This window comes from Cydia fagiglandana, chromosome 3 (genome assembly GCF_963556715.1).
Source record: "Cydia fagiglandana chromosome 3, ilCydFagi1.1, whole genome shotgun sequence".
In the NCBI taxonomy this organism is placed as follows: domain Eukaryota; kingdom Metazoa; phylum Arthropoda; class Insecta; order Lepidoptera; family Tortricidae; genus Cydia; species Cydia fagiglandana.
In genome coordinates, this window is record NC_085934.1 from 17728678 (window position 1) to 17744464 (window position 15787).

At 37.9% G+C, this 15787-nt stretch overlaps 1 protein-coding gene across 1 annotated transcript in view; it reads right to left on the reverse strand.

Annotated features, from left to right (window-relative positions):
- Positions 1-13485, reverse strand: part of LOC134680456 (atrial natriuretic peptide-converting enzyme) — a gene marked incomplete at its 5' end in the record, with an annotated part of 95499 nt that extends 82014 nt beyond the window's left edge. Inside the window, 3 exons of the mRNA XM_063539588.1 lie at positions 62-709; positions 1019-1226; positions 13388-13485. Coding sequence (XP_063395658.1) covers positions 62-709; positions 1019-1226; positions 13388-13485 — 954 coding nt within the window. The remainder of the gene's footprint in view (positions 1-61; positions 710-1018; positions 1227-13387) is intronic.
- Between the last annotated feature and the right edge of the window lie 2302 nt (positions 13486-15787).

Below are 15787 nucleotides of genomic sequence, written 5' to 3' on the forward strand. Positions count from 1 at the left end.
AAGCATTATATCAAATGGATGCATTTTTACATGATTTATAATATGTTAATGTAGTACTTACCCGGTGTTGTAGCGACATGTTGCTCCCGTTCTGGAAGCGAACTATAGTCTGCAGCGACGCAGGAGTCGACATGCTCTTGGTTATAGACGAGTTGCCCGCCTCTTTCTCCTGTTGTTCTTTCAACAGTAAGCCTCTTGCTATCTTAGCATTCAAGCTCTTATTTACGTGCTGGTGAGGCAGTAAGGGAGCTTCCATTGTCTTCGTCGTATAAGATGGTGACGAAGTTTGGCTAAACGAGTCAGATGATACATTTGAGTCTTGTCTGACACTTATATTCGATCCTGAACTAGGAGACCTTTTCATTGTCTGGTTTTGCGTAGGTATCGGTGCTGGCGCTGGCGTATACGGTGTGTCCGGTAGACTTTTTAAAGGTCTTCTAGGGACTTGGGGTTGTGGGTTGCGATTGCAATCGAGTCTCGGTTGAGGCGAAACTGATGCGGTTCGCTTGTTGCCGTTTGGATCCGTGGCCGGACTGGTGGGTGCAGGTCTAGGTGGAGTAGGGGGCGGTAGGCGCCGCGGGGGCTGCGGGGACGAGCGGCGCGGTGGCGCGGGAGGCGGGACCGGCAGAGGAGCCGGGGGCGCCGAGCGCTGCGGCACCGGCGGTGGCGGGACTGCCACAGGTTGAATAATTTGTGGTGGTGGTTGTAACTGCAGACAAAGAAAAATAACATCTATTGGCATTTTCGATATTTATAAAATATGTATAGGTTGTTAGAGTATTAAAACTATTATAAGACACCACCCATACTCGCGTCTCCCGAGTGTCAGCGTCTAATAAGTACTTTTTTTATATTCATGATAAAGTAAAATACCATTTATAAATTACATATAATTCGCCAAACTGTGAATGTCGAGGTACGCTCTTTTATATGCTATGTTAACCTATTTGGGTCACAATATGTCTGCTCGTCGAGACGACAGCTGCTATAGCGCCGACACTAAAACTACGTACGTTACCTTGAGTACAGGCCGGGACGGTGCAAGCCGCGACGGTGGGCAGTAGGGCAGCGCGTCAGACGGGCAGTAGACGAAGCCCGAAGGCCGCGGGGGCTGCGCCGGCGCGCACGCGGCCGTGGAGTGCCGCCGCGGCGCGCCGGCGCTAGGCCGCAGCAGTTCCAGCAACTTTTCGCCAGGTGTCGCTGCTAGGCTGCCGGCGCGCCCGCATCTGTCACATAAAAATAACACTATAGACACTGGGCGGTACGAGGGCGACGGGGTGGGACGACTAAGGGTCGGTTGCACCAAACTGTTCGTATCGTTAAAGAGTTCGCTAAATTTTTATGTATGGAAAGTTTCATAGTAAGGCGCGGGGCGCGCCGGCTTTCGTTGATCAGTCTGTCAAATGTGGTTGGTGCAACTGGCCCTAAGGGTGGCGGGGAAGGTGCGGGCGGCAGGCGTACACCCGCAGGCGAGGACTCATTTAAGCGGTCGGTCTATGGTAATCGCGATTCGTCAAGAAAGTGCAATTGAAAAAGTCTTTTGACCACAGAATGATATAGAGTGGATTTATAGACATAGATTTAGTTTTTGATGCGATTGAATAAAAACTGTTTATTTACTATTTCGTATTTATCTTTAAAGTTATGAAATTAAATTACACAAAATCATTTAAAAAAACCTAAAATTCAAACGACCGGAATATTATTATGTATAAAAATCAGTTTGCCACATGTAAAAATAAAGTTATATCGCAGTTTGAATGTCAGTTTTGTCCCTACTCACCCCATTTTACAGTACCTACCTAATCCATAAGATATTTCCTTATTAATAAAGTTTAAAACTCCGTTTCGCAGAGTTCTTGTTGAAAATAAAATATTCCACGTAATTAAGTTTTGCGGCTGAGGATTCAGAAATTTAACAAACCTGTCTACCAAGTTTTGTTCAATTTATTATTCCGATACAAATAAATTGTAAACAAGATACAATAAATTAAATAAAACGTTAAGAAGTAGAGTTAGACCAAGAAAAGTCCGCATCGATTCGATTTTTATTCGATTATTTATACGTCATAATTTCATTCCGTTATTATGTACCTATATTAGACCGGGAGATAGTGACACATTTTACTGGGTCATTTGTACCAGTATGGCGTGGCGGTTCGTCAGGGGTCTAAGTACGTAATGAACGAAATAAAAATGATGGTCATAGCGCTGGTACCGGCGGCCCAATCGCGTGGGCGTTAGTCGAACGTGTCGGATAAAAGACGAGTGTCGAACGATTTGTTCCACAAAAATCCTCGTATTTTTCGATAGTCCATAAAAAAGAAGTAGACGGTAGCGTAATGCCATACTTCTCCGGTGTGACTTACAGCCCGCCATACTGAGGCAAAAATTAGCTTGGCACAAATGGTTGAATTGTTTTTTTTTTAATTAATGTGTTCGCCTCAGTATGGCGGGCTGTAAGTCACACCGGAGAAGTATGGCATTACGCTACCGCCTACTTCTTTTTTATGGGCTACCGGAAAATACGAGGATTTTTGTGGAACAAATCGTTCGACACTCGTATTTTATCCGACACGTTCGACTAACGCCCACGCGATTGGGCCGCCGGTACCAGCGCTATGACCATCATTTTTCTTTCCTTCATTACGTGCTTAGACCCCTGACGAACCGCCATACTGGTACAAATGACCCAGTAAAATGTGTCACTATCTCCCGGTCTATATGTATATCTTGTTTATTATACATACAGTGTGTGGCTTTAAATTCAGGGCTCGATTCTACTCGCTAAACTGAGCTACTTTTACTATGGCACCAACCCCGAAATCCCGAATTTTTTTGATTTCCCGATTTGAGGGTTGGTCCCATAGTAAAAGTAGTTTAGTTTAGCGAGTAAAATCAAGCCCTGGATTTAAAGCCCCGTGGTCAGACACACCATGTATCTAGACACGCGGCAGCGTGTCAAGCCAAGTTCAAGCAAAGGAACTGGCTAGCCAGCGCCAAGTGTAATATTACACGAACCACTTGGTGCCACTTTTGACCCTTCTATAACTCAAAACATCTTTAACGTAAACACATAAAACTACGTGTGTTTAATTATATCCATAAGGACATCTAGAAGCCCAAATTTCATGAAGCTAGCTCAAACGGTTATAAAGATATGAAGGTCAAAAAGTCGTAAATTTTAAGACTGACTGACATACCTATAGTACCTAAACCTAACCTACTTCCAGATGACCTAGAAGGATGAAATTTGGAATCCAGCTCAGTTATTGTGTGAAAGCGTAGGAAAAAATCTAAAAATTAAAAAAAGTTATAAAATAGGGGGGGTCCCCATACAAAAAAACCATTTTTTATTGTGACTGACATATAAGTACCTAAACCTAACCTACTTCCAGATGACCTAGAAGGATGAAATTTGGAATCCAGCTCGGTTATTGTGTGAAAGCGTAGGAAAAAATCTTAAAACAAAAAAAAGTTAATAAATAGGGGGGGTTCCCATACAAATTTCTTTTTTATTGTGACTGACATATAGTACCTAAACCTAACCTACTTCCAGATGACCTAGAAGGATGAAATTTGGAATCCAGCTCGGTAATTGTCTGTAAGCGTAGGAAAAAATCTAAAAATAAAAAAAGTTAAAAAATAGGGGGGGTACCCATACAAAAAACCTGTAATACGCGCTAAACAACCGGCCCACGGTGTGTCGTTGGCGGCGCGTGGCACCACATAATTAATACAAAGAACAGAAGTAAAAAACATGCAGCGGAAACACAAGAAAAAACATTAAATCTCAATACCTGCCTAGTTTTCTTTACAAAAAGTATTGATATCCCATCAAAAACATAAATGTAAAAAAGGAGAGCCAAGTTCAATACAAAAATTATGCTTGGCTGTGGGGTTCGCCGCAAAAAGAATGGAGATTTAAATGAGTGCCAAGTTCTATGCAAAATCCAAATATGTATTTATAGGAACAAAATAACATTATAAACAAGTATTAAACTCTATTTCTTTGCTTTATTGGATACCTATAACAATTGCTGTTATTTAAAAAAAATGTGAGATCTTAAAGTAGGTTAGATTTGGCTTGGCCAGTTTTTATCAGAATTACAAAATATATATGTTGAATAACTTTATAAAATGATTGATGTAATGAAAACTGGCCAAGTCAAATCTAACCTGCTTTAAGATCTCGCATTTTTTTTAAATAACAGCAATTGTTATAGGTATCCAATAAAGCAAAGAAATAGAGTTTAATACTTGTTTATAATGTTATTTTGTTCCTATAAATACATATTTGGATTTTGCATAGAACTTGGCACTCATTTAAATCTCCATTCTTTTTGCGGCGAACCCCACAGCCAAGCATAATTTTTGTATTGAACTTGGCTCTCCTTTTTTACATTTATGTTTTTGATGGGATAATAAAGTAACGACCCACCCCGGCTTCGCACGGGTTAACAAAGTATATACCCAAACCTTCCTTAATAATCACTCTATTGATACCTAACTAGTTGAAAACCACATGAAAATCTGTTCGGTAGTTCTTTTGTTTATCGCGAACATACAAACACACAAACAGACAGCCGCGGCGAGGGACTTTGTTTTATAAGGTGTACGTTCATTATGAGATTTATGAGGAAATAAGATTCATATCGCAGCGATACATTCATTAGTAAAGTGATAGGATAGGATACAATTCAATTCGTGTCACATCAGAAACAAGCCAAATGAACAAAAACATATTAGACAATCAAAAAGCGTTAGCTGAAAAGTCAGATACTCGTAACAAATAGGATTTTCACTTTGGTACGGCTTTAGACTAATCTGCGAGTGCTGCACGCTGACAGACAGCGACGAAAGCTTCCGATGTTTACCGAAACCTGCCGAACACTGCCAAAATCCACTAGTCGGATAAATCCGGTTCAGACAATATAAGGCCAATTCGAGTTTTAGTTTATCGATCATATCTTCAACCAAAAATGTCACTTTTGTGACACAAACAGATCAGTATCGCAGACACAAATTAGATAACTAAAACTCGAATTGGCCTATACAGGCTTGTACGGCTTATACCTATAATTAGTACCTAATAAGGCCCATCCGGATAAAAAAAGCGATTTGAAATAAGTTTCATTACAAAACCAGATTAGTAGTTTTGTTTAAAAAATGCAATTTTCTAAGTCTATGTCGTTCAGGAAATCATTAGTTGAGTAGGTACCTAATAACGTTTTCGGATTAGTAATTCTGACAGATTTTTTCAAATTATTTAGTATCTAACTTCAGAATGTCATGGTACATGGTACTACTTACAGGCAGCATTTGTGTGGAAACAATAGTGGATTACTATTTGTTGTGGATTACTTTTTGTAAAATAGCTATTTCTTGAATGTACATCAAAGAAAAAGTTAACAGCTTTAAATATTTAAATGCACGAATCGTAATACTTTCCCTATATTTCAGATTAAGCATCACTCATTTATGCATTTTTTTTCAGCTTTCAAACTATTATTTTTATAACTTGATTAATTCCAAAAATACACTATCGGCGCGGTTCGGGATATGAATTAGAGATTAACTAGATACGATATAGTAAAGATATGTGACGTCCCACGTCCCACGGGTAAAAGTACCTTATGGCGGTTGGCGCTTACGCTATTATTAACGCCGCTCCAATATTATTGCGGCGCTATGCGACGTAAGCGCCGGCCGCCATAAGGTACCTTTTTCCGTGGAACGTCACATATCTTCACTATTTCATATCTAGTGAATCTCTGATTCATTTCCCGAATCGCGGCGCCAGCCGCCATAAGGTACCTTTTGCATTGGAACGTCACATATCTTTACTATTTCATATCTAGTGAGTATAATTTCCCGAATCGAGCCGAATAACACAACTCAGATGCTATTAAGCACAAAATTAAGGTTTTTCGATTTACAAGTTTCGAGAGGTTTCGTAAAGCATAAACTGCTTTGCAAATTTGATCTGCTTATTTAAGCCCTTTGATTACGTTCGAGTCTATTCGTATTACACGCTCTGCCTAAGAGTGACATTCCATTTCCAACTGCAGCTGCAATACTGTTCATTTTACTATGGAAACGCGTCGCTGTCATTGTCAATTTCCATAGAAAATGAGCAGTATTGCAGCTGCAGTTGGAAATGGAATGTCACTTTAATGATTACAGCATTTATCCTGTAGAAACAAAAGGCGATCGGAGGTCACTCTTCACACAAACGTAACGTAAATATCCTGTTAGTGTTGACTTCATTCGTGCCGTCATGTCGGTGATTAGTTGTGTAATGAATGACCTGCCGAATCCAAACTGGCTGCAAATGTAAAAACCACAGGTCGTATCGACATACGAGTTTCGTTACCAGTTACGTCTTTTTGCTTCTGAGTAGTGGCCTGTGTGCGTCGCTTTGCCCATCAGTGGCTAGCCAGATGTGATTAGCATCAGATTGCCTGTTCGGCACGTGATATACAGGAAAATTGATTTTCCTAATCATTGGGAGCTAAGATAGATGGATGAATTGAAAAATGCAAACATGTTGTGTTGTGTATAATTTTTTCGTTAATATTTAATAAATATATTTATTTTAAATATTAAATTGATTAGTTACAAACTTATAAAAGTAAGAATAATGAAAATATTAAAAACTAATGTAAAGGGCTTGCTTCAAGGGCTATGCTTAAGGACTCAACGTAGTTTGTAAGTGCAAACTTAAAAATGAAATTTGAAAATTAATTGAGTATACTAAACTAAAAAGGCTTATTGTTTAAATAATAATACTTAAAAGTCTTAAAACTAACATATCTACATTGCATACCTACTAGGGTCAATAGAAACCCGGGTAAATTTGCCCAGCACTAAGTGCCTTCTTGTATGTTAGTACTTGCCTGGAGCATTTTAAATATCGGTCATATTGTGTTTGCGTTAAGGTAGAAAATCAAATGGATTAAAGCATCTGTCAATCACAAACTATCTTAAAATTACCTGTCCCTCACTGGGACAGAAAGTCGGCCCGCGGTGTCGGCGTCATTGTACCTACTGTACAAACCGAAGGTCGCACCTAATTAACCTGGATCGATGCCAGTGCTTCGATCGGCCCAATTCGAACTTTAGGATACGTCAAATATTACTTCTTATTCTTTTTAAAATTATGGCTTCAGTCCAGTGGGACTATTTCGCCCGTATTTAATGATGCTAAATACGACAACTAAAATTGTACGATTAGTACAAGACAGTGTACGGTGATTTTATTAGCTCTTGTAAAGTGATAGCTGAACTTTACAAGTGGCACGTGGACTACCGCGGCCGGCCGTTGACTCCAAAATGGTTAAACAAATTTCAAGATTAATTCGCCATTCACTGCACACTACCATACTAGTTTGAAGAAACGTTACATTTGACACTGACATATCTAATCCATATCGTATCTAGCCGTAATATTTGACGTATCTTTAAGTTCGAATTGGGCAGAAAGGCTGTGTTTAAGGAGTACACATACTGCCCGATTCTGTCTTCCATTTTCGCGTAGCAGCACGGGATCTGGTAGTTGCCCTCACTGACCCAAAACGAAAATCCATCCTGTATATCGTAGTCTAAGTACCCATAACGTAACACAAGTATTGAGCTTACTGTAGGACTTAGTCAATTTACATACCTATAAATTATATATTATGAATTATGTATAAATATAATAAAATATATTATTACTTTCAACAACTTTAAGGTACATTGTTGTCGGATTACTAAAGCAATTAGAAGCTTTGCCGAAGCCAAAGTGAAGTTTTGTTTTTCCACAACAGCCAACTATTAACTTTTCAATGCTTTGTTATTTCTCTAAGATTATATTTCGTTAAGCTTTTAAATTACCTGAGCGGCAATCCTAGCACCCATTAATATTGTTATTTAGGGATGCACATCTACATAGATATAAATGTACAATAATAGTATTTAAAAAACCGGGCAAGTGCGAGTCGGACTCGCGCACGAAGGGTTCCATAATGCAAAAAAAACAAACAAAAAAAAGCAAAAAAAAAACGGTCACCCATCCAAGTACTGACCACTCCCGACGTTGCTTATCTTTGGTCAAAAATCACGTTTGTTGTTTGGGAGCCCCATTTAAATCTTTATTTTATTCTGTTTTTAGTATTTGTTGTTATAGCGGCAACAGAAATACATCATCTGTGAACTGTTCAACTTCAACTGTCTAGCTATCACGGTTCGTGAGATACAGCCTGGTGACAGACAGACGGACAGACGGACGGACGGACGGACGGACGGACAGCGAAGTCTTAGTAATAGGGTCCCGTTTTACCCTTTGGGTACGGAACCCTAAAAACTGATCAAAGAGAGAAACACTTTGAAATATGAGCTGCTGGGAAAACTTGAGATAGCGCACTTTTTTTGGATTGCATTACGTATATCCTATTCAAGTTACTACATATTTTTTAGAATATGAAGGAAGAACAACTAATAATAAATCTATACTTTGAATTGGAAAGTTACTTAGGTCCGTTCATGAAAAAGTTTAAACCACTTTATGGATTTTCAAAAAACCTACTAAAGATAGTTGACATTCACGGTTAAGCCATAAAAAACACAAAATATATTTAGGTACTGCATGTCACAAACAAAAAATATAGATACTATACATGTTTAACTTATAATAAAATATTTATCTGTATGCCTGTAGGATTAAAATTATAACATCAATCCTAACTTCTGATCGATATTTCAGGTAGTTAGATGTCAGACTAGATAATGGGAGTTAAATTATTTACATTTTTACCTGTTATTATAATTGGGTACATTCCTGAAATGATTCAGAGTAGAGTATCTAAATAACTGATATATCTAGAATGTTAATTATTTTAGTAGCTTCCAAAATGGAATGGAATTAATTAATACCAAAATAATTGTGTTGGCAGAATGAAATGTTTCATTAATTCTGAATTATATTTAGTGAAAATACTCCGCGAACAAATCCGCACGGGAAATCTCTGGAATCGGAATTTCAATGACTTCTTTACATTTCAATTAAAGGGCATAAACTTAAAATAGTTGTGTATATCATCACTACACCTTATAAAACAAAGTTCCCTGCCGCGTCTGTCTGTTAGTGTGTTTGTATGTTTGTTCGCGATAAACTCAAAACCTACTGAATGGGTTTTCGTGCGGTTTTCACCTATCAATAGAGTGATTCTTGAGGAAGGTTAAGGAGTATACATAATTTGTATACCCGTGCGAAACCGGGATGGGTCGCCAGTTGAGTATAAACTTAAAATTGTTAATATTCAATGTTGTGCACATCATTTAATATTAATAGATTAACTAATACCTATAGAATTAAACGAGCGATATATTTTTGTAGGATGAGCTCAGTTCGTAAAACGCTGATAATATTCATAATCATAATTTTACGAACATTTCGGCTCCTGAAAATTCAATTCATCGATCACCCAGATATTGTATCGTAATCAATTTTTGGGTTGGTGACGAAGCTGCCGCTTCCCTTACTTAAACATGTTTGAGTAAAAGTGGCTTTACCCTTCCAGAATAAATTTTAAATAAATAAATAAATATATATTATTACGAAGGGGGAGGCCTATGTTCAGCAGTAGATGTCTTATTTATGGCTGAGATGATGATGATGAAATAAATATATTATTTGGACATCTTTTTTTACACAAATTGACTAAGCCCCACGGTAAGCTCAAGAAGGCTTGTGTTGTGGGTACTCAGACAACGATATATACATATAATATATAAATACTTAAATGCATAGAAAACAACCATGACTCAGGAACAAATATCTGTATCATCATACAAATAAATGCCCTTACCAGGATTCGAACCCGGGACCATCGGCTTCTTAGGCAGGGTCACTACCCACTAGGCCAGACCGGTCGTCAATTTTATTTCATTAAATGTCCGTTCCAATAACAAAGAAAATTATTATGGAATCGCCTCTTCTTCCCTACAATTAATTTTCACGACTATACGTTAGCTGCAAGGTTAAAGTATGGTATAATTATGTAGCGCAATGATCGTTTTTTAATAATTGTATTTTAATAGCGTAACATTTTTAAAATCGTGTAGCATTTACTACTATGTAATTATGTCGGTTTTAATGATGGTAAACTAACTGGTGCACAATCTTACGATCTTTTAAATAAATATATATAATTATTTTTCACTACACCAGCTCAGAAAGGCTTACTTTGCACTTCAAAAACGGATAGCAAAGTTACACTTTGCTATCAGTTGGTAATTCACTAGTGAGGCAAAGTAATCAAATGCAAATTTTGAGTTGTTTTCTTATGTTTGCTGGTATAATTTACTTTTAAATGGTGATTTTGGATAATAAATATTTAATAACATTCATTTAAATTTGATTTGGATTGATTTTGTTTGATATTTTACATTCAATATTTGCTTCGGGTTGTTGTGGTAAAAAAAATTGTGTTTCACTCGGGGGCAAATTTAGTTTAACCCTCGTGCTTTGAAACACTCGCAACGCTCAAGATTCAATTTTTCGAATCTTTCGCTGGCTCGGGTATCAATATTAGCACGAGCTATTAAACAACAACTTTGCCCCCTTGTAAAACAAATAACTAGGTATTACTCGTAACACATTTATGTAGTGTTTACAATAGCAAATCAAATAAAAAATATGTCGCCTTAATTTTTGTTTACTTTGCAACAAGGACAGGGGGCCGATTTTTAAATTTCGACCATTCGATTTCGTATATTATTAAATTATATCTCCACTACTAGCCATTTAAATTCTACTCATAGAATCGAGTGGTCAATACCAATAGATTCCAAAGGGTCTAGCAGGCTAAGGAAGGAGAAACGCCCCTGTGACGAATATCGGATTTTTACGTAATGACGTTTTCGACATTATCTCGGTGACGGTTCAAGATAGGGGGCTGAAAGTTAAGGTGTTTCTATATTATAAGAAGACGGTCGATGGGGTCGAAAAGTGCTCGAGTGGAGACCACGGACTAGCAAGCGCAGCGTAGGACGTCCACCCACAAGATGAACGGACGACCTTGTTAAGGCCGCCGGAAGACGCTGGATGCGGGTCGCTTCCAACCGGTACGAATGGAGGTCCAAGGGGGAGGCCTATGTTCAGCAGTGGACGTCTTATGGCTCAGATGATGACATTATAAGATAGCCAACAAATGACATTATAAAAATCCGATATTCGTCACAGGGGCCACTTCTCCTTCCTTAGCCTGCTAGATCCTTTCCATCGCTCATATTTCAAAAATTAGCATTTCGCCGTTTTCCACCGATATTCGAGTGACGAAATCGAGCGATCGAAATTCAAAAATCGGCCCCCAGGTAGACGAACATGACGAAACAATAAGCTTCCCTTTGTAACGTTCTAAAAATGAAGAAATATATCGTCAGGTGACAAGCAAAACTCACTAATTACTAAAAAAAAATTATAAAAAATCGACCTTCTTTTAGTACTAAAGTCAAAGTCAAAGTCAAAAATACTTTATTCATGTAGGCCTAGTAACAAGCACTTATGAACGTTTTACATAATAATATATTATCTTAAGCTAATTATCAGAGCAATTTATTGAAGTTAATATTATTCCATAGTAATATTGGATTATTATACAGATCAAATTTAATACTAAGAATTTCACAAAAAGATCGTCAAACATAAAAAAAAAAGACTAATATGGTTCACTATGGCTATGAACTTGTGGTGGTACTTAGTGACTTTTGCTTGTCACCCGACGATATAGGGATGTTATTTAAGTGGTATACTGCAGAATAAGATAAGTAAAGGAACGGATATTTTGAGGGCGTTTATTTAATGTGATTACCGCGTAGGATCTGAAGGGGATCAGCCCTGGGGGCCGAGTTTTGAATTTCGACCACTTGATTTCGTGTATTTCGTTCAATAATATCTCCAGTACCCGGCATTTAAATTCTACTAATAGAATTGAAATACCACTCGATTCCCAATTTCTATCGCTCGTATTTCAAAAATTAAGATTTCGCCGTTTTCCGCCGATTTTCGAGCGACGAAATCGAGCGCCCGAAATTCAAACATCGGGCCCCTGGTCATATTCCTTACAAAATCGCAGAGTCATGGAGAAGCTAATAATTTTTAAATATGTAATATTATTTAATTTCGTCAATCAAATAAATTGATTTACGCGAAGTTGATTAAATTGATAGAATGATTGCGAATAATATCTTACTTAAGTGTTTTAAGGTATTAAAAGTTAATTGCTCTATCTTGGTACTTCTGAACAATTAGACTAGAGTGCTACTTAGCCTTTACAATAAACTTGAAATTGCTTCGAATATTTTCGCCATCAGAAAGTAACTCGTAATCTGAAGTGATTGGCGAGAACCCGTGGCAAGACATCTCTACTCTGTTTTCTTTTAGTACGGATGCCGACTTAATATACTGGGAGCGTATTCAAGTTTTTGAAACATGACATCAATCTAAATTTGAGTATGTCGCGCTCATTTTGATACAATAGGATAATATGAATTAGGTATAGTATTTCACAAACCTAACTATGCCTCCTAATGGCTTATAAGAACTGCTTTCTTAACTGGACAAAATGCAAATTAAGTAGGTACCTATTCAGCAGTAGATATGAATGTTGGCATGAACTTGTCTTAATTTATAGGTACAAAAATAAATAGCATTTTCCATACAAAATGATCTTTTTGCATCGCTCTTGTCAGAAGTCAATCAGAATTTTTTACAAAAGTACTTTATTGCCGAGGGATAGAAAGAATGGCATTTTGTGATGAGGTACCTAGATGGCAAAAGATCCGAATCAGAAAATGAGATACGTAGCCGAAATATATACAAAGGTTTTTTTAAATATGTGAGGAAATAGAATAAAAATATATCTTTATAGAATATCGTGTAACGTCGCATACGTAAACGGAAGTAACGACAGAATAAAACCGAGGAAAAGGTGGATGGACTGTATGAGAGATATGAAACGAACGCGGGGGAATGATGAGATGACGGGCGAGAGACAGGTAAGGAACAAAAAGGTGCTGCGGGGACCCCAAATGAATGGAATAAGGGCAAGCGAATGATGATAAGAATGTCGCATACACATTCCTCCCGCGATGATGGCTCCGGCGGAGCGTTCCACGCGCAGCTGACGAAAATGGAATATGTATGGTTTATTTTATAGCCCATAAGGCCTAGGAATACTCGTAAAATTACTCATATTTTTTATTTTTCTGCTGTGTTCTTGCCATGCGTGCGATGCCGCTGCTTTGTCAATTGGGCACTTTGCGTCTTCGATTTACGAACAAAATACAACCATTTTACACTCGGTTAGCATCCACAATAAACGTTCCATTGTACGATTCTGACCTGGCTTTGATGTCGGCGTCTTCGCCCGCTCCCGGCTGCAGCTGCATGCCGCCTTGCGCCCAAGTCACCGTTAGCCAGTCTGCAACAACGGACACAATAGGTTAGTGTACTGACTAGTCAATGCCTTTAGACAAACTGCCGTATTCGAACTTCAAGATATTCACAAGAGACGACACGTACTAGATCCATTCTAGATACGTTATAGTTTAGATATCAACTAGTTCTCTTTTGCAGCGCAATATTCGGGCAACCAATGTCACTTTTACGTTAGATAGAGTACGATATCTATTAGACGTGAATTAGATCTCAAAGTTATATCCTGTGGAAATCGTTCTAGAGTATCTCCAGAATCGCGCAAATGTCAAATCTGACAGGTTAGATCTTAAACATATCGTTATCGTATCTTGGCGATGTCTAATAGATGTCTATTTCATAATCCGAATCGGGCCCAATGTGAGTCTTAGCCAACGGGCTTTCTCGATATCTCTCTCTATTTGCGCATACAGAAAATAACATCCTCTGAAAATGACGTTCTAAGAAATATATGTCCTCAGTGGGCCGATTTTTGTATTTCGACCGCTCGAATTCGTGTATCTCTTTCAATAATATCTCCACTACTAGGCATTTAAATTCTACCAATAGAATTAAAAAGGAGTGGTCAATACCACTTGATTCCGAATTTCTATCACTCGTATTTCAAAAATTAGCATTTCTCCGTTTTTCACCGATTTTCGAGTGCCGAAATCGAGCGATTAAAATTCAAAAACCGGCCCCCAGAACGTGACCTAAAAGAGACTTTATAAGAGAGTAGGCTGGAGGATCAAATTAGCTTCTTTTTAGAAACATTAAAACTATTTGTTGCTACGAAATAAACATGAAAATGTAAGCATATTTGTATTCAAGTGATAGGTGAGCAGGAGTGAAGAAAACTTAGAGGCAGCAGAGTGATTTGCGGGAAAAAAAATTAAAAGAAAAGAAAATGTACATTTAAATTAATAATATTTATTAAATCTACGTAGATAATTTTTTACTACTGGAAATTGTGAACAAGAAATTAAAAGACGTTGTGCTGTAACACGATCAGCTGTGGAGAAGCTCACGAAAATATGGAAAGATCGCCGAATAACCAAAAACACAAAGGTTCGACTCATGAGGTGTTTAGTATTTCCAATTTTTTTGTATGGAGCTGAAACATGGACAATCCGTGAAAAAGATCGCAAGAAGATTGACGCACTTGAAATGTGGTGCTGGAGACGGTTGCTGAGAATAAAATGGACGGCTCGCCGTACTAATCTCTCCATCCTAAAAGAGTTAAATGTTAAGCAAAGACTTTCGTCGATTGTGCAAGTGCGAATACTGAAAATGTTTGGACATATCATCCGCAACGAAAAGTCGATGGAGCGGTTGGTAGTGCAGGGTAGAGTGGAAGGTCAACGTTCTCGTGGCCGATCTCCTACAAGGTGGACGGATCTCATAAAGTCCACGACGAAATGTTCCCTGACTGAGGCTGCTCGGAGTGCCACAAACAGAGAGAGATGGAGGAGTATCGCAACAGCCACAATAAACATAGAAAAGGACAACCCATAACCACGACCACTCTGACAAGAGTGTACGACTAAGGAGGAGGAGATAATTTTTTAAGCTTTATCAAAAAAATAACTGAGGAGATAAGAAAATAAACATTTATATTTCAGATCATAGATAAAATATGATATTGAAAATAACAACATTTAATGCCGGCAGACGTTTAAATCTTTAATGTAAGAAACATCAAACACGTTATAAGGTACTTACCTGCGTCGCTCGTTTTGTTTGCAAAGAGTCAACAAAAATCATAAGCTCCCGAAAAAATACATAGCAATTTCGAGGTGAATTATGTGTAGGTACCTAATTCGTTTTGCCAGTCACCACGGTGATAAAAAATCCTTGTGATTGATAAGAAAGGATATCTGAATGCAAAGAACTTTTCTAAGGCCTATTTATTTTATAAGCCATACATCTTATGATTAAATTGGCAATGTAAAGAACCTAAAGTGTGAACATCTAGTTTCGTCAATTCATTTAAGTAGCTGAGTTTCGTATTGGTATTTTGTCGTGTCACATTCTTTTTTCGAACGGGTATCTAGTTTTTTATATTCATATATTTACCAATATGTTAATGTCTATATTGAAAATGGACTAGAATGGATGGATGGACCGACCAAATCAAAGCCAGTGTGTCGGCCACAGTAAACGAATGCTCACGGAAAGCAGCTCTACGGGAGGAATGGCGACGTGTCGTTAAACAAGTCGCTCAAAAGTCTACATAATGGCCACGACCGCTCTGTCAAGAGTGTAACGAAGAAGAAGAAGAAATTGAAAAACCTAAGTTTATCTTTACTGAGACGTGATATACCTATT